Consider the following 19,925-nt stretch of genomic DNA (forward strand, 5'->3'; position numbering starts at 1 on the left):
AGACTGGTGGGATCAGTCTTATTGCAGTGAGTGCATTTGAAGGTTGACTTATCAATATTAGGGCTTGTCTTAGGATGGATGATTACTGTCGGACTACCATAGCGACAAAATATCCAGGATTTTAATTCCATGGCTTTGATACCATCTTCAAATTGATGAATGGTATTTTTCATTCATCATTTCATTCGTTCATGTACAGAGTATATATAGAGGGTAATCACCATTCTAAGAATGGAAAAAAATGATACAAGGAAAGAATGATATAAGGAAATAACAACTAATATCCTAATATCTCAACTTTTCTAATATCTCAATATTCCTAATATCTCAATATTCCTAATATCTCAATATTCTTAATATCTCAACTTTCCAATATCTAAATATTCCTAATATCTCAACACTAAATAATATAAGGAAAGAATGATATAAGGAAAGCATTCCTAATATCTCAACATAAAGTACCCTTTCTTTGTGAGAAGGTGAATTTGAGTGAGCAGAGTTAACTCATCCACAACCGGAATCCAATTCCAGTGATGATAATAAGCCGCTTTAAGCTGCCCAGGAGTAGTCTGATTATTGCATGGAACAGAGTTAAAAGCCATCTTCCATTGGATGAGGATACATAGTAGGAAACCTTATTTGTTATTAGCCAAGGGGAGGCACAAAAACATGGTTGGCCAGGAAAGCTAACAACTTCATAATGCACACCCAGTCTATTCCAGCCTATTTCTACATCCAATCCACCAACAAAGGGGAATATATATATATATATATATTAATAAATACAAAAATATCCAAAGGGGAGGAGACAGAAGAGGTTCAGAGTGCCATTGGATTCGATTTTCCGTAATATAATACTAATAGAGGAAAGTGTGCAATGAGAGCCGTCCTCTTTTTCCCAATATAAATTATATAATACAGCCACTGACTCACATGGCTTTGCGGAGGATCAACCATATCCTTTATTCAATTCACATCCCGCATTGAAAGCCCAGCCAAAAGGGAATGGATAATGGGAAATCTATAGGCGTTGAGAACCGACATCAGCCCAACCCTCCATTCGTTCATCCATGTTTACAGAGTCACCGCCTTCCCCAGCGAGTAAATGGGAAATCAATATCACTGCCCAATAGGAAAGGGTAAAAGTGGTGAGTCAGCCGGACACAGGGTGTATGGTGTATGTATGGGCAATTGGGGATGGGAGAATGGGAGAATGGAGACAAATACAAAGCGGGTGGTGGGTGGAGGATGGTGCGTGGGTCAGAAGGCGGGTAATCGGGAATCTGACCCACAGGCCGATCGGCAGGAATCATGATCATCTGGGTCTGACACGGGAGTGTTGTCTACACGTGAATCCCATAACGCACTCTCTTGTTGCTACCCGAGGCATGGGCTGTCAATCTTCGCTCTTCCTCTGGATCACTTCCACTACGCTCAGCCTCACCCAAGCCAAACCCCTTTTATCATTTTTTTATTTGACTTTAGACATGACAGAACAAACAAAACTAAAGCAATATATTTTTCCCCTTTTTCTTTACTTCCAAATTCTGAGTTTTTTTGAGTTGGATTTCTTTATAAATTATAATCAACATATAAAAGTCAGTTGGGCACTTGGAACAGGAACGAATCAAAACTCCAGTTTATGCTATTTATAGTGTGATCAACTACCTCTATTATCCATCTTTGGAAACCAAAACCAAACCCAAACCCAAACGGCCAAACCCATGGGTTTTCTAGTGTTCGGCATGTTATTCCAGTCAAATCTCTCCCCCTTCTCAATGCATTGGAGAATGTTCAATTAATATATTATAATAGAGATGCACGCCAGAGCAAACCTAAGGTAATTTCTCTATTTCTCTGAGCAATTGGGTATGGCCCGTGCTCCCCTTTAAGGGTTCAGATGAGACGGTGATCGAGGCTCCCGGGTGATGGATTTTAAGCTATTTCTATTCTCAAGTTGGGGTTTGCTCAGCTGAGTTGGGACTTCTACTTTCAAGCTCTTCAGCTCTGGGACTAGTGTCTTTTGCATTCTGCAATTCTAAAGAGGGTCAGTTTTTACATCATCTTCCCTCTCTATTTTAAGAGAAAAAGTCCCTTATTTTGCACTTATCTACTGTGAGTACTCTCTGCAACTTATCTGTTTTCTTACAAGTTTCCCTTTTGAGATGATTGGGTACCCTGTGGGGGTGGTTGTTGTGTACTAGCTTTCTCCTTGGAGCAGGTTTTTCATTTTCCTTTTACACTTGACTTATTTTCTTATTCTTCATCTAGTGATGTGGATATCTGATAGAGGAAACGTTTACTCTATTGATGCTTAAAATTATAGGATGAAGAAATTTGTATTGAAACAAGGCCGTCAGTATTTATTATCAGTAATTTAAAAAATTTTAGTCACTGATAGGACTTAACCTGTTTTTGATGAAAAAATGTTCTTGTAACTTAAGATGGATCCTCAAGCATCTGTGTTTGTCTGCCGTTGGGGTTAGAACACAAGTGCCTTGGATTCCCTATAACCGAGTTTCTCATCTTGATGGGGTTTTTTTCCCCTTCAAAATTTGGATATTACCAGAGCCATATATAACAAACGCTATTACTAAAACTGTTGCTCTTATCATCCGTATTGATATCACTATTATAGTGTAATCATTCTTCCTCTTCTTTTTCTTGTTGTTCTTGTTGTCACTGCTATAACTATCATTATTGTTATTGTTCTCAACATCTTTGAAGTTATTTTTCTTATCTCACATTCAATTTTGCCTTGTTAGTTTTATAATTTTTTTTTCTCTTCTCAGTTGGAGGAAAAATGTCTTCTTCTAGACCTACTCAGTCATCCAGCACTTCAGGTCGATCAAAACACAGTGCTAGGATTATTGCTCAGACCACCGTGGATGCAAAGCTACATGCGGATTTTGAGGAGTCAGGTAGTTCATTTGACTACTCAAGTTCAGTGCGTTTTACTCCAGCTGGTGGAGATCAACAGCCCAGATCTGACAAAGTAACAACAGCTTACCTCCATCACATACAGAAAGGCAAACTGATCCAACCATTTGGCTCTTTGTTAGCCCTAGATGAGAAAACTTTCAAAGTCATTGCCTACAGTGAAAATGCCCCTGAAATGTTGACAATGGTTAGTCATGCAGTCCCAAGCGTTGGTGAGCATCCAGTTCTGGGCATTGGTACTGATGTGAGGACCATCTTCAGTGGCCCCAGTGCATCTGCACTGCACAAGGCCTTAGGATTTGGAGAGGTTTCTCTTCTGAATCCCATCTTAGTCCATTGCAAAACCTCAGGGAAGCCCTTTTATGCAATCATCCATAGGGTCACTGGTAGCTTGATCATTGACTTTGAACCGGTGAAGCCTTACGAAGTTCCCATGACTGCTGCTGGTGCCCTGCAATCCTATAAGCTTGCAGCCAAAGCAATCACGAGGTTGCAGTCGCTGCCTAGTGGTAGCTTGGAAAGGCTTTGTGATACAATGGTTCAAGAGGTTTTTGAACTCACTGGTTATGACAGGGTGATGGCTTATAAATTTCATGATGACGACCATGGGGAGGTTGTCTCTGAGATAACAAAGCCAGGCCTTGAGCCATATCTGGGTTTACATTATCCTGCCACAGATATCCCTCAGGCTGCACGTTTCTTATTCATGAAGAATAAGGTCCGAATGATCTGTGATTGTCGTGCAAAACACATACAGGTTCTTCAAGATGAGAAACTCCCATTTGATTTAACATTATGTGGTTCAACACTACGGGCTCCACACAGTTGCCATGTACAGTATATGGAGAACATGAATTCAATTGCTTCTCTTGTTATGGCAGTTGTTGTCAATGACGGGGATGAAGAGGGTGAAAGCTCTAATTCTGGGCAGCCACAGAAGAGAAAGAGGCTTTGGGGTTTAGTGGTTTGCCATCATACAACTCCAAGGTTTGTTCCCTTCCCTCTTCGCTATGCCTGCGAGTTTCTAGCTCAAGTGTTTGCCATCCATGTCAATAAGGAGTTAGAATTAGAAAGTCAGATTCTTGAGAAGAATATTCTGCGTACACAGACACTCTTGTGTGATATGCTGATGCGAGATGCGCCCTTAGGCATAGTGTCACAGAGCCCAAATGTAATGGATCTTGTGAAATGTGATGGAGCTGCTCTACTATACAAAAATAAAGTATGGAGATTGGGAATAACTCCAAGTGACTTCCAGTTGCATGATATCTGTTCATGGCTATCCGAGTACCACATGGATTCAACTGGTTTAAGCACAGATAGCTTGTATGATGCAGGATACCCAGGGGCTCTTGCCCTTGGTGATGCAGTTTGTGGGATGGCAGCTGTGAAGATAACTTCAAAGGATACTCTTTTCTGGTTCCGGTCCCACACAGCTGCAGAAGTCCGATGGGGTGGGGCAAAGCATGAACCGGGTGAGAAGGATGATGGTAGGAAGATGCACCCAAGATCATCATTTAAAGCTTTCCTTGAAGTCGTTAAGACGAGGAGTTTACCTTGGAAGGACTATGAAATGGATGCAATCCATTCTTTGCAGCTTATCCTTAGGAATGCTTTCAAAGATTCTGAGGCCATGGATGTAAACACCAATGCGATCCACACAAAGCTCAATGACCTAAAAATTGAAGGAATGCAAGAGCTAGAAGCAGTGACCAGTGAGATGGTCCGTTTGATTGAAACAGCCAGTGTGCCAATCTTGGCAGTTGATGTTGATGGTCTGGTTAATGGATGGAATACAAAAATTTCTGAGTTGACTAGTCTGCCTGTAGATAAAGCAATTGGGATGCATTTGCTCACGCTTGTGGAAGATTCTTCAGCTGATACTGTAAAAAAGATGTTGCATTTGGCGTTGCAGGGTATGCCTTACTTATCAGTTCTAGTTGTAATAAATAGATGTACAGGGATGCTTGTGTGCACACCCATGCGCAAGCAGACATGCATGTGTTTGGTAACTGATTTAATGTGCATTGCATGTTCATCACAATGCTATGGAAGAGTAAAAACTCGAACCTCCATGTCTTCAAACATTATATCCTTAAAATGGGGAACATTTTATCCTGATCAGGAAAAATGGGAAAAAGGTTGTGTGTGCATGCTTGCATATGTTTTGTGTGTCTGGGTGAAATAAAGGGATTCAGTTTTTATCTCTAATACTTATCTTTAATTTACATCAATTTGATTTTTTCCCTTCTGCCTTTTTTCTGATCAGGCCAAGAGGAGCAAAATGTCCAATTTGAGATCAAAACGCATGGGTCTAAAAGAGACTCTGGCCCCATCAGCTTAGTTGTAAATGCTTGTGCAAGCAGGGATCTCCATGAAAATGTTGTGGGGGTATGTTTTGTGGCCCAAGATATAACCAGTCAGAAGACGGTGATGGATAAGTTCACCCGAATTGAAGGTGATTACAAAGCAATAGTACAGAACCCAAACCCATTGATTCCCCCAATATTTGGCACAGATGAATTTGGCTGGTGCTCTGAGTGGAATCCGGCAATGGTAAAGTTATCTGGGTGGAATCGGGAAGAAGTTATGGATAAAATGCTTTTAGGGGAAGTGTTTGGGACCCATATGGCATGCTGTCGTCTCAAGAATCGAGAGGCTTTTGTTGGTTTGGGAATTGTGCTCAATAGTGTTATGACTGGTCGGGAATCAGAAAAGGTTTCCTTTGGTTTCTTTTCAAAGAGTGGGAAGTATGTAGAATGCCTGCTTTCTGTGAGCAAGAAATTGGACAGAGAGGGTGCAGTCACTGGGGTATTTTGCTTCTTGCAGTTAGCTAGCCAAGAGCTGCAACAAGCACTTCATATCCAGCGGTTGTCGGAGCAAACTGCCTTGAAGAGATTGAAAGCATTAGCTTATATAAAAAGGCAGATCAAGAATCCTCTTTCTGGGATTATCTTTTCTCGGAAGATGATGGAGGATACTGATTTGGGAGAGGAACAGCAACAGATTCTTCATACTAGTGCCCAGTGCCAGCGTCAACTCAGCAAGATTCTTGATGACCATGATCTTGATAGTATTATTGAAGGGTATGATAAAATCAACTCTATTCACTTTTGATAATTTTGCTATGCTCTTGCATTAAGCAACTTCATTTTTATGCATTTTTTTGTTAATCAAAATGGCAATGGAGTAAACTGGCTCACCGCCTCAGCCTGTATCCTCATTCTCATTTGAACAGAATCTATATTTTCCTGTAGATCAATCTTTCTATAACTCCTTCAGGCTGCCTAGGAGGTCATATATAGCTTCTCATGGTCTTCCATGTGAATTTACCTTATGATGAAGATCCGAGATTCTTAGAGAAATTTATAGACTAAATTTGAATGCTAATCTTGAATAGAGGTTTTTGTGAGGAGTCCTAATTTAAGAATTTTGTGTTTGCTCAAGTTGTCCTGCTTTGTTTACAAAAATTGTTAACACTTCGATACATGAAATATTTTGTTGCTTTAACTGTTATCTTAGTTGCTACTCCATCATATGAGGGCTGATTGGGGTCTCCCAGCCGAATTGGTTCGAGGCTATGGACAAAATACCACTAAGGGCCTAAGCTTCACCAACTATTATCATTCTCATCATGTCCCCATTTGGAATGAATGAGCCTCTTTGAATGAATGTTTGAGAAGCATAAATTAATTTTCAAGAGCATTTTTTGCGTGTTTAAGATAGACTAGGATGATCCCCTGAAGCTTGGCTCAAGTGGCAATTTGTTGGGATGGGGCTTGGAAAGGTTCCACATTGGGATCCATGTAACAGCAAAGAAAAATATTGAAAACAAGATCCACTAGGATGAGATAAAAAGAGGATAAAGCAATGCACTTCAGAGTTTCTTGTGTCTAACATTGAATGGGATGGGTATGTGATCCATGTTAAAGTACCTTTCAGTTGTACTCAAATAGTTACCATTTTCTGTGCATGAAAATTCCTCATTCTAGTGGTTCAGTCACATGATGAAGACTTGAGAAACTACTGGGCCATTAATTGAGGAATGATAAAAGAGTTGAAGGAGTATAACTCTGTTTCTTAGATGTTTCTCACTATTACCTGTTGGAATCTTATACCATCCTTTTTCATCTCAATTTGTAACAGTTACTTGGATCTGGAAATGGTCGAGTTTACTCTGCGTGAAGTATTGGTTGCCTCCATCAGCCAGGTCATGATAAAGAGTAATGGAAAGGGTATTCAAATAGTTAATGATGCGGAAGAGGGGATCATGACTGAAACACTCTATGGAGATGGTCTTAGGCTTCAACAGGTGCTAGCTGATTTCTTGTTGATATCAGTAAATTTTACACCAGGTGGAGGCCAGCTTTCTGTTGCAGCTAGTTTGATCAAAGATCGGTTGGGGGAATCTGTCCATCTTGTGCATCTGGAACTCAGGTATAGCTTCTGGACCCTAGATATGATTTGTTTTAGGTGTATATATATTCATAGTTGGCATAATATTTTTTACAATTTGTGGGTGGCAAATGTCAGAAAAATTCCCAGATTGTGTATGCTACGTCAAAACTAAATAATTCTGCTGTATATAGTCTGTACATCACCATATCATGTAGGAAATGGAAGGAAATTGGTGGTTTAGGAGCGCAGATGGGAATGGGGAGATAGGATAGGGTTGGTCTTGACTCTTGATCATCTGGTCTATCCCTTCAGAAACTGCCTAGCTGATCTCCCTTGGGCGGATGGTTGACCTGATGCTTATAATCATCCCATTGATTTTGTACATCCAATATAAAATAGAAGAATGTGATGTTTATTGAAAGTATTTCCTGGTATATGGATTCTTTTATTCAGAAAATTGAGCAGTCAAAGTCACCTGTTGGGTTTGTTTTGTTGATTCAGGATAACACATGCAGGAAATGGGGTACCAGAACAATTGCTGAACCAGATGTTTGGAAACAATGGAGACGCGTCTGAGGAGGGCATAAGTCTGCTTATCAGCAGGAAACTGGTGAAGCTGATGAATGGGGATGTCCAGTATCTAAGGGAAGCGGGAAAATCGACTTTCATCATATCAATCGAACTAGCTGCTGCTAGAAAGAAGCCACAGGCCTAAATAACTGTGTGAGGAAGCAAGATCACAGTCTGGTTTGTACAGGCAAAAGAGAATGGAGTGTAATGTTGTTGTACTATGCCACGCACTGTGGTAGGCTTTGTTTTTCTTTTTTAATCTTGGCTTTACTCTGATTGTGTTGTTTCAGCTTTCAAGTTGTACATATTGATGTGCCATCGTTGATAAACATTTGTTTTAAATTTTAATCACTGCACGACCAGTTCTTGGATTGAAAAATCCAGTTGCAGATGTCCAATTTGTGATGATTAAGGATTAAGACAGCAGCAGATAATAATCATCACAAACTGCCTTAAAGAGAACCTTTAACTTTAACGTGCATGAGAAAGGACTCCCCAAACCTTACCAAAAAATTCAAACAGATTTGGCATAAGTCTGTAAATTTAAGCTTCTTTTCTCCTCCGGTTCTATTTTCTTTTCTACCGTTCTTTATCATTTTTTTTCAGGCGTATTTACTTATTTAGTTATGAATTATAGTTTCAGAAGTTTTGAGGGAAAAGAAACAGGCAAGCGTTAAGAAAAATGATTTTGATGAAAAAAATGTTAAAGAAAAGGGGGAAATTTGGGAAAAGTTAGGAGAAAAATGTTTTCTTAGTAAAATTAATTTCTTTCTCTCAAAAAAGGCTTTCCCTTTTTGTTTTTAATTTTCCGTTTAATCCTCTTTTTCCTTCTGTTTCCTCTCTTTTCTCTGTCCTTCAAGACATGAAAGTTTTTCAATTACTAATCTCTTTATTTTTCTTTTTCTCAAACTCTTCAAGCAAACCTCAAGCCATGTTTAATTACTAGAAAGTATTTTTCTTTTTTTAAAAAAAGAACAAAAACAAAAAAACTTACTAAAATTTTTTTTCCTCTTTTTTTAGATTAAAAAGAAAGAAATTTTGAAAAAAAAAAACAGAGAGTATATTTTTCAAGAATTTTATCATCTAATTTCTTTATATTTTTCCTTTTCCCTTTCTTTTCTTAATTTTTTTTGAATCAAACATAATAGATTATAAAAGTATTATGGAAATAAAAGTAAAATTATTTTCCCATTAATTTATCAAAGAAAAATCCTTTTTAATAATAAAATATGCAAGTTGGGCCAGGCCCAAATACGATTTTGAGAATCTAAGCCAGAATTGAGAATACGCAATTTCGTTCCGTGCTTCGGCTTTTTTAGGTTTAACGCCAAGTTCTTCTTCTCTTCTTCATCTTCAACTGTTGTTCAGTCAATAGAGGCGGCTTAGGATGGAGGTCAAGCTCTCATTTCCGGCGGATCATCCGCCATTGTACGTCATCGCGACAGCCAAGGTCGCCGGAATACCCATTTCAGAGGATTCATCTCTTGCTTCTGGTTCTCTTCCCACTTTTCTCATTTCCAGCAATGATAATGAGTAAGTTCCCTTGTTCTACTTTAATTTTGGTCTCAATCTTATCAATTTAATTTAAAAAATTCGGCTCAACCCATCATCCACACCATCCTTTAGAGTTCTTCTCATCTGTGGCTTTATTCTTATATCATTTTGCAACTATATCCATCATCCAAACTTCATTTTTTATTCCAAGTATTTTGTTTGTTTTCTGATAAATCGTGCATTTTTGTAGTTATAGTTTAATTCTATATTTTAATATTTATTTTTATATCATCAATTTTGATTGCCTGAGTTACAGTGCCAGATCTTTGAATTTCAAGTCTATGGCACAGTTAGTCTGATTTATATCTGTATTTTTGTACTTGCTGTTCTTGGTTCAGAGTATTAGATTTGTGAGAAATTGAGAGACATTTTATATATGTCAGTTTCTTTATTAGTCTGTTTTGGGTTCTTTTCTATCTATTGATATTCAAGTCAATATCTGCAAAAGGTGGCAATTTTAGACTGTTTGGATTTATGCTTTATGCTTGTTACCATTTTGTTTCATTGCCATCCATATATTATGAGGAAAAGAAATTATCTTGCATACTAATGTTTTACCTCGACCTGCTTCCAGATTCAAATTGAGGGGAACATCAATAAATGCTCTTCTCCGTTATCTTGGGCGGGTTGCAAGCATTCCCAATTTTTATGGGCAGGATGCATTTGAATCTTGCCAGGTGATTTTCTCTTGGTCTGATGAACCTTTCCCCCCCTTTTCTTAATTGTCAAATTTTGCTTCCTTATGTTTTTTTTCCTCTGTTCAAATCTGCTAATGACCCACAGCCTTCTTTTCTCTTTCACTTTTCAGATTGATGAATGGCTAGAATATGCTCCAACCTTTTCAACTGGTTCTGAATTTGAGAATGCATGCTGCTATGTGGATGGCATTTTGTTGCAGCGTACCTTTTTGGTTGGTTATAGTTTGTCAATTGCAGATATAGCAATTTGGTCAGGTCTTGCAGGTGAAGTTTCGACTCTACTTTATTAACTTTTTGTCTGACACCATTGGTACTTGTCTAAGATACATGCATTGTAAAGTGTAATGATGGTGCACTCATGCCTCAGATTTTAGGTACCGTGCACTTGAAATATATGTGCCTTGTTACCATTGCTCACCACACTGAAGATGTCTTGAATAAAAGTTTAGTCCACCTCAATAATTATAATTATCTAATCTTTCATTTGTGAATTTCCATTAGAAAGAAGGTTATGACAGTGGCTTTTGTTGAGTTTTTCCACATGGGACTATCTGGCTGGTGGATTGCACAGAATATCTGTATTACTTGTTTGGTCATTAGTGTATGCTAAACCTGTTCTGAATTATCTCTTATCCAGAGATCAACATATTTGGGTATTATAAACCATTCATTTTATTATTCAGAAAGAATATGGTGAAGGCTGGGAGAACTTCTTGCATTGCTTGGATAACCACTGGATCACCTGTAGAAAATCTGTAGGGTTCTGAGAGTTTATGCCATCACATTTTTCCTATTCCGGAAATTTCTGCTTTTTTGCACTGTTAGTCGTTATTTCTGTACCTTAGATATCATCTTTCTTACTATTCATTACTCCTGTACATGCTTAATATGCTGTGCTCCGCAGGAAGTGGACAGAGATGGGAAAGTTTGAGGAAATCAAAGAAATACCAGAATTTAGTGCGGTGGTTCAATTCAATATATGCAGAATACAACACTGTCTTGAATGAAGTTACTGGAACATATGTTGGCAAAAGAGGCTTGGGAAAGCCAATGCCGGCCAAAATGAAAGAAAAAGAGCAACAGGGTATTAATAATCATATGAAGAATGTAAGTGGGGATGCCAATGAAAAGGGAAAAGCTAGCAGCAAGGCCACTGCTGAAGTGGATCTTCCGGATGCAGAAGTCGGAAATGTGCGGTTGCGTTTTGCACCAGAACCCAGTGGTTATCTTCACATTGGGCACTCAAAAGCTGCATTAATGAACCAGTATTTTGCTCAAAGGTATCAAGGTCAGCTGATTGTGCGCTTTGATGATACAAATCCTGCTAAAGAAAGCAATGAATTTGTGGAAAATCTTTTGAAAGATATCGAGACTTTGGGTATTAAGTATGATGCTGTGACATATACTTCAGATTACTTCCCTCAGTTAATGGAAATGGCTGAAAATTTGATTTGTAATGGTAAAGCGTATGTTGATGATACACCACGTGAGCAAATGCAGAAAGAACGGATGGATGGAATTGAATCAAAATGCAGGAATAACAGCCCTCAGAAGAATATGGAATTGTGGAAGGAAATGATTGCAGGATCTGAAAGGGGTTTGATGTGCTGTCTGCGTGGGAAGTTGGATATGCAGGACCCAAATAAATCGCTTCGAGATCCAGTTTATTACCGTTGCAATCCGCTTCCCCACCATAGGATTGGTTCCAAGTACAAGTTATACCCAACCTATGATTTTGCTTGTCCATTTGTTGATGCTAAAGAAGGTATAACTCATGCACTTCGATCTAGTGAGTACCATGATCGCAATGCTCAGTATCATAGGATCCAAGAGGATATGGGAGTAAAGAAGGTTCACATCTATGAATTTAGCCGGTTGAATATGGTGTATACGCTTCTCAGCAAACGTAAGCTTCTCTGGTTTGTTCAAAATGGAAAAGTTGATGGGTGGGATGATCCTCGTTTCCCGACTGTCCAAGGGATTGTGCGTAGAGGTCTGAAAATTGACGCATTGATACAATTCATCCTTGAACAGGTAAGACAATATATAGCTATGTTTTTGTTGTTATTTTTATTATACTTATCGATACTTTTGAGAAGTCAGTTATAAATGCATCCTCCAGAAACTGCCAAAAGCTTGCATACTGATAGGTTGCCCTTGGAATATTCTAGCTTCGGTGGTGATATCTTTTTTTTTTTTTTTTGATAAGTAGCTTCGGTGGTGATATCTTGTTATCATTTCCTGATCTTTGATACTAGTTGGAATTCTGTAAATATCGAATCCGGATTAAATTACAGAAGCACTAACATGAAAAAGGAAAAAACAAAAAACATGACAGAATAAGTGGTTCACCTGACAACTGCTACATTCATGGGTAAGATGAAAAGTTTCACTAGTAAGAGATCACAATAACATGGATTTATCCATAATCCACCAAGACAGGATCCAAGCAAAACCCAGTTCACCACAAATTTCCTTCTCCTAACTTTAACTGAAGCTGCATTAAGAGCTGTGTACTTAGCTCTTATTATAATTGTCTACTTGACACCCCTCCTTCGACCTTGGGTACAAGCCAAGATCTCCCTCTGGATAGTGAGTTGACTGCTTCTATTTCAACAAAAATGCCTGACGAAATCCTCACAAAATAGGATTTCTCCAAGTATGAATTTCAGACATTTTTGTAACACACCATATTTGGTTTTCATCTTTTAGCTGTCCAAAGAGCATATTTGTGTTATTGTTTTTATAATTGATGAATTCCTTAAGATATAAGACGGGGAAATTTTCAGATTACATCTGTACATCTGCACAGTGCCTCTTATTTACTTCTTCCAAATTGTGTGAGCATGCATCCTTAAATCCATGCTATTTTATGTTGTGAAAGTCTTTGTTATTTTGGCCATCCTAATGAAGGTTAATGAGCATTCTTCTATCCTTTGGTTTCAGGGGGCATCGAAAAATCTCAATCTCATGGAATGGGATAAACTCTGGACCATTAATAAGAAGATTATTGATCCTGTCTGTCCCAGACATACTGCTGTTATTGATGAAAAACGTGTGTTAGTAACCTTAGCTGATGGTCCTGAGAAACCATTTGTCCGCATCATACCAAGGCATAAGAAATTTGAAGGCGCTGGAGAAAAGTGTACCACATACACAAAGAGGATATGGATTGACTATGCTGATGCAGTGTCCATCTCAGAAAATGAGGAAATAACCTTAATGGATTGGGGGAATGCCATCATAAAAGAAATCAGGAAGGATCAGGATGGGAATATTACGCAGTTAATAGGGGTTTTGCATCTCGAAGGATCTGTCAAGGCCACAAAATTGAAGCTTACCTGGCTACCTGAAACAAGCGAATTGGTTAACCTTTCATTGATGGAGTTTGACTATCTAATCACAAAGAAGAAGGTATGTGCTAGTTAACTGGTGAAAAGATCATTTGCATTTATAAGTTATTTTTGTTGTTTAAAATAATAGATTCCTCTAGTGCCAAATTTTTAGATTGATATAAATTCATGATTGCCGAACTGCATAAGCCATGCTTTATCTTGACACTTACCTTAAAAACAGAAGGGGAAAAAGTAAAAACTCATTTCACTATTTTAAAACCTTGCTCTTCTATTCTATATTCTTTCTTTCATTATGACTAAGAGCACCCACTTAAAGGCTTATTACCTACAGACTATTAAATGCAGAGGTGTCTGATTCCTGCACCATCATGTGGGAGATGTTAAATCCCCTACCTTCATGGATATTATTAATGTGATTTTGTGAATGTCCTGCAAGGAAAACATATAGTTATATCATGTTTTTCTTTGTATATGTCAAAAATCCATAAAGGAGTTGTCCCAATTATCAAGCCAAATATATCAGAGCTAATTTAAATATGTATGTAATATATGCACTTGAGCAGCAGTGCATTGTAAATCATAGACTAATAGCTTTATGATTGTTCAGGCAACAAATAGGAATCATACATATTCTGCACACTGTTTTGAAATTGGACTTGTTTGTGAGTGTTGAAACTAGTTTTGGATACTACTTGTAGAATGGTGTCATCTCAGCTGTTGTTTGACAGGCTGGTTGTTCCTAGAGAGACTTATTTTACATCTTTATAGCAGTGTGGCTTATTGATTTCCCATGATGTGCTGTATTATTGGTTATTTGCTGAAAATTTAATGATTGTAAAGTTTGATTTGTGGGTTGCGTTTTAACTGTTGGAAATGCAGCTGGATGAAGGAGATGATTTCCTTGATGCGCTTAACCCGTGTACCAAAAGAGAGACTGCAGCAGTTGGGGATTCTAACATACGGAATTTAAAGCGCGGTGAGATAGTGCAGCTGGAGAGGAAGGGCTATTATAGGTGCGATGCTCCCTTCATTAGACCTTCAAAACCAGTAGTTCTATTTGCAATCCCAGATGGCAGGCAGCAAAAATAAGAACTTTACACCAAAGGAGTTTTCCACCCATATCCCAAGAATTTTGGAACTTACATTAGAGACTACGTTGATTCAGTGATTGTATGAAATGAGAAAAGGAAGGTTCCTACGCTTACTTTTGTTTTAGATATGGGAACTGATGGAGATTGTTGCTTTGATGGTTTTATTGATTCGTCTTTCTGAGGATGAACAACCTTATAAATTACTGTGGCAATTCTAATATTATGGAGTTTTATTTTGTCATAATGAGGCAAATTTTGACATGTATTGGAAAGATGTTGGGAATCCATACTCCACTATTGTTGTTTCTTTCGCGTTGATGAGGTGAGGACCAAAATGTAGACCCCTATCTCATAAAATCACCTTACACACTTTCCAAATTATTGTGAAATATTTAGATTCTTCGTCTTATTAACAGTGTAAATATGGATACCTGCAAAAGAAAATGAAAGAAAAATATTAAGTTAATTGATAGTATAAAAGGTTGAAGAGAGAAACATGACTGCATAAGATTTATGGTGGATATAAGCCTTGAAAATCAGAAAATGTATAGGAAGCTGCCAGCCTGCGACTGGGGACTCTGATAGTGGACAGAAACATGGTACAGCAATAATGGTGAAGCTTTAATTTGTAATATCTGGTTTGAAGCCTAGGCGGCACATGAGGTAAACATTGTACCTAAACTATGGAAACTAATATTTGATTGATCAACCCTTTTAAGGATGGTTCTATCGTCATAATTTTTTTAATTTTTTTTTAAATTTTCTTTTACTTCACCCATCAACTTTGGCTCCTTGACTACTGTCAGATCAGCCTTGCAACTTTAATTAAAGAATGAGTAGGGCCATGCTTGCTTGCTTGCTGTCACGGGGAAAAAGAAAAGAGGAGGAAAACCACAAAGGAAGGGATTCCAATAGCTGTAATGTCAAATGTAGGAAGCCTTTACGACTACTTCATATTTTATTAATTGGCATTAGTAATGTTACCCAATAATTTGACATGTTCCACCAAACATGTTAGAGGTCACCTTGCCATTTCATTGTTCATTCCTTTTCTCTCATGGGTGTTCTCAAGCTGCATGTTATCTTTGTTGTGCTGTGGGCCTGTGGCTCAAATTAGAAAAAAAGAACAAATATTTACAAGATTACTATCACGGCTTCTCTTTGTAAAGAAACCATTTCAGTCCAAAATAATTTGATAAAAATGCCTAAGGAGATGGTTTTAGGAGAAAACCATCACATTATTTTTTTAAATGAAAATATGTAACAAGTTTAAAACAAAAAAAAATTAAAAAATGAAATATTTATTTCCCTTAGTTTATTATTTTATTCTTAGTAAAAAAATAATAATGATAAAGCATTAAAAAAAACATATTATTAATTTTAAATGGATTGAGTTATTTTTAAATAAATTTTCAAATGAAAAAACTTACTTTTATTTGAATTTTTAAATTAACTTTAAAAATTAAATTGTTTATTATCTTTTAGATTATAAAAGTAAATTAATTTTCATTTTTTAAAACAATTAATTAATTAAATTAAATTAAAAGATAAAATAGTAATTATTTTTATACATCACTTCCATCTCCACCGACAAGAATTCTAACTTAATTTGAATCTTGAAAAAGAGGATGTACATGATAAATATAATATATTCATAATTATTTTTATAATATAAATTTGTTATATAAAATTAATTCTATATTTCAAATAATTTTATTCTTCTAAAAACATATTTACCAAACCATTCAAATTTTACTATTAAAAATAAAATTTTGAAGATAACGCAACTTTAAGAGGATTTTGGGTTAAGAAATGTTCTTATTCTTCCTATGGTTGCTTTGTTGTGTGAGGTGTGAGGTGTGAGAGTAACTCGAAACTACCATATTTCACAAATGACTTTTCTAAACTGTGCAGTCTGTGCTGCAAAGCCCTAGTAATTGTGATTGAACGACTCAAGTTGTGAGGGACACTTCCTTTTGTGGAGTTATGGGTCCATACTCACATCAAGTAATAGAGAGCGCAGTTCAGTCATCTGTGCCATGATCACGGCAAAAACAGAGTAAACCCACGACCACAGATGAAATGTGTTTGGTGGGATTAGATAGGGGCTTTCAAAGCCCACCCACCAACTCACACCCCCTTTTTTTATCTTTTAAGTCTTGAGACTGAAGAATCGTGAATACTCAAAATGAGATTAAAGAGTGAGGAAGAAGGCCGGTTAGGTTGTGATGTCCAACGAATGGCGGTAAACATGACAAGGTTTTTATTTCTGGTACTCACGAATCGAAAAAAAAAAAAAAACAAGAGAGAAGAAAATTTCCAAGCAGCGGATGTCAAAGAAATGTCATCATAAATTCACAGTAGAGCAGCAATCAAAGTTTATTCTACTTCTTTGGGGCGAGTCTGGACTTGATTTTCTCAACCTCCTTAGTACCCACCTGGAAAGCCTTGGTCAACACATTGTTAGGCACGGGTGGTGAGGCAGCAAACAAGCTCACCGCAATAGACTGGGTTCCAGGCAACTGGCTGTTAAAAGCAGATATGACGGCAGCAGGGACTTCGCCGTTGTTCTTCTGGAAGTGGACCAACCCCTTTGGGAACACAAAGATCTCCCCTTTCTTAATGGACTTGGAAATGAGAGTGTTGGAGGTGGTGATGAACCCCACATCCAACTCGCCTTCAAGCACGAACACCATCTCTGTAGCACGAGGGTGAGTGTGGGGTGGGTTGAGACCACCTGGTGCGTAGTCGATGCGGGAGAGAGAGACGCCAAGGGTGTTGAGACCAGGAATCTTCTGCACATTAGCACCTGTTACCAGAGACCCCATGGAGTTGTTGGTCAGACCCGGTTTCGCCAGGCCGTCGAAGAAGAAATCCGTTGCAGTTATGTTTGTCGCGTCCTTACAGCTGAACCCATTCACCTTTACACCTGATCCACCATCCAACAAGTAAAATTGTCTGATCATTTTCCGCACCAGTTCGATTAAGAATGAAAAACCAATGAATGGCGGCGGGATTGAAGCAATCGAAGATTAATCAATCCATCAATCAAAGCTAGTCTCAATAATTCATTCCATGGGAGAAACCCAAATCTAAAACTAAAACCCCCCAAGAAGAAATTATTATTAAAATAAAAATGAAAGACAGACAGAGCACTCATTATTATTAGTATTACTTAGGAGAAAAAGTATGGTGGAGTTCTCCCATTTTGAGCTTCTCCTGCCTTCATCCTAGAAAAAATGGAACTTGAGCGTTGACTCTCCCAAATACAGAAGAAGAATAATGGGGGGAAGGGAGGAAACTGAGTACCAGAAGTGAGATCGGCAACACAGACGTCCTGAAGCATGTCCGGATCTGCAGCAACGGTGCCGGAGAAGACAGCGAGTGTGATGACAAACAAGGCCACAACAGCCGCCATGGTCGGAGAAACAAAAAAAATACAAAGATAATAATGATATGAAAAAGAGAAGAAAGGGGAAAAAGTAGATGGATATCTCAAATTAGAATGGGGAGAGAGAAAAAGTGGGGTTGTGTATTTATAATGATGAGTTAAGTATGAGCTTGAGGGAATGATATTTATTTGTGTGTTGGGACTTGGGAAAGACGAGAGGTGGTGACGTTGATTTGGTGGAGACTGCGCAACTAAAAAAGCACGAAACATGCCTTCTTCCACCCAAAGTAAAGGCATCAGAAGGCCCTTTACTCTGCCTTTGTTATGCCCATTTGACTCCCCATTTCTCATCGTGCCGTCCACGGGATCTGACCCATTTGGCTGTGCGTAGTCCTCCAAGAAGCAGCGTTGCACTGCCCTTTCAACCACCGAAAGCTTTAACCTTTGCTCATAATATTATTATTTTATCGATTAATACAAGTTCATTCATTGTTTTACCAATGTAATTTACAGGTGTGCCAAGTTAAATTTCATGTTGGGTGCCTTCTGCCTTGGGGCCCATGGCCTTGCTTTGTTTCCTGAAATATGTCATGCTCTAAGTTATCTAAGCTGTAAGTGGGCTCTCAATTATGCTGTTTTCAATTGAAGTGGGTAGCTCTTTGGGCGTCAAATTGTGAGTTGTATTAGCATTTTAGCGGATTCTTTTAGGATGCTGCTACTTCTGTAGGAGTTGTCATCCTCGTTCATAAGGTGGTGCATGATATTTTGAATTTCCTTTCTAATATCCTTTAACTGAAAATTTTGAGTATCAAATCTTCTTATGTTTGTTATTAAATTGCTTTATATTTGTAGAGAGAACTCTGCATTTTTGTCTTCCATTTTCTTGGAAGGGGGAAGAGAAAGATTTATCTAGTTGTTTCAATGTCAAATTATGAGCTTTAGGTGAATTTTAACCGTTAGCATTTTGATGGGAGTTGTCGTGATTATCCTTTAGTATTTCAAATGTCTATAAATTTGCCTTCAATGCAAACCTGGAATTAGACTAAATGGCTTGTGGATGAGCTCTGCATTTTTGTCTTTCTATTGGAAGATAATGGGCGGAGTTGAATATGGAGAATACTTATGAAATCGCCTTGAATGCAAGGGATGAGGTCGCTGTTTCGTGGAGTTTGGGCCTTGGTAGGCTGTTTGCAAAGTCAAGTCTCAAGAAGGAAAATTCAACCAAAGCCTACGGTTTCTAAGTGGGCCTCATACCCCTTCCTGCTTATTTTTCCTTCCAAGTTCATTGCTTTGCCTATTTCTCCTTTCTGTGAATGCCAGTTGCTTTCTTCTCCATAATATCTCTTATTGTTAACGGTTGTGCTTTCTTGCAATGCTGCAAGGCTTGCAGCTAGTCAATTCTTGGATGCGGTTGATTTGTATTATTTTGTGGTTTTCCAAATTCCAAGGTGTCATACAAAGGTTCTACTTAGATGACTTTACAAGAGCAGTCAGCAGTCACCCATTTGGTATGAGCCATGCACCCTCCTTAAATTGGGCTTTTGGTGCACCGACTCCAAAGACAAAACTACGGGAAGATTTCTGAATTTTGGGTCGAATGGGCACTTCGAAGTTTTACCCAACAAAATTTTCATTTTAATCATGTTTTCATATTACTGTCCAAAGTAGTCCTCCTTTTTTTTTTCTCTTTTTAAATTATTAGAAATCATATTTTGAAAGTTTTTTTTTTAAATAAATAAATAAAAGATAAAATATGAGAGAGAGTTCTTTTTATACAAAATTTCAAAATATACTTTAAATAGATCTTTTGTTTGTTCTAAATGGTCATTTTGAACCAAAATTAAGTTTTGTCGTGGAGCGGACGGTGGATATCTAGACATGTGTGCTTAAATATAATATTCATCGTAGTTCTTAATTCTTACACATT

At 37.8% G+C, this 19,925-nt stretch overlaps 3 protein-coding genes across 4 annotated transcripts; 2 read left to right on the forward strand and 1 right to left on the reverse strand.

Moving 5' to 3' along the window:
• Positions 1-976: 976 nt before the first annotated feature.
• On the forward strand, positions 977-8,287 carry PHYA (phytochrome A). Of its 2 annotated transcripts, none has more exons than XM_010661481.3 (5): positions 977-2,115; positions 2,793-4,856; positions 5,210-6,026; positions 7,087-7,377; positions 7,840-8,287. In XM_010661481.3, the coding sequence occupies exons 2-5, from the start codon at positions 2,804-2,806 to the stop codon at positions 8,051-8,053; spliced, it is 3,375 nt and encodes a 1,124-aa protein (XP_010659783.1). In that variant the 5' UTR covers positions 977-2,115; positions 2,793-2,803; the 3' UTR covers positions 8,054-8,287. The 2 variants fall into 2 exon arrangements, with proteins under 2 accessions (XP_010659783.1, XP_002278610.1); XM_002278574.5 differs by having other exon boundaries at positions 1,930-2,047.
• A 108-nt stretch (positions 8,288-8,395) lies between these two features.
• LOC100263087 (glutamate--tRNA ligase, cytoplasmic) lies at positions 8,396-14,851 on the forward strand. Its single transcript, XM_002278631.5, has 6 exons — positions 8,396-9,441; positions 10,037-10,139; positions 10,271-10,424; positions 11,065-12,194; positions 13,107-13,574; positions 14,396-14,851. The coding sequence occupies exons 1-6, from the start codon at positions 9,296-9,298 to the stop codon at positions 14,603-14,605; spliced, it is 2,211 nt and encodes a 736-aa protein (XP_002278667.2). The 5' UTR covers positions 8,396-9,295; the 3' UTR covers positions 14,606-14,851.
• Positions 14,852-16,847: 1,996 nt separating this feature from the next.
• LOC100232998 (germin-like protein 2) lies at positions 16,848-18,158 on the reverse strand. Its single transcript, NM_001280985.1, is given in 2 exon segments — positions 16,848-17,536; positions 17,917-18,158. Coding segments are annotated over 2 exon segments (654 nt in total). The 5' UTR covers positions 18,026-18,158; the 3' UTR covers positions 16,848-16,991.
• Positions 18,159-19,925: the final 1,767 nt, after the last annotated feature.

This window comes from Vitis vinifera, chromosome 14, assembly GCF_030704535.1.
Source record: "Vitis vinifera cultivar Pinot Noir 40024 chromosome 14, ASM3070453v1".
Lineage (NCBI taxonomy): Eukaryota > Viridiplantae > Streptophyta > Magnoliopsida > Vitales > Vitaceae > Vitis > Vitis vinifera.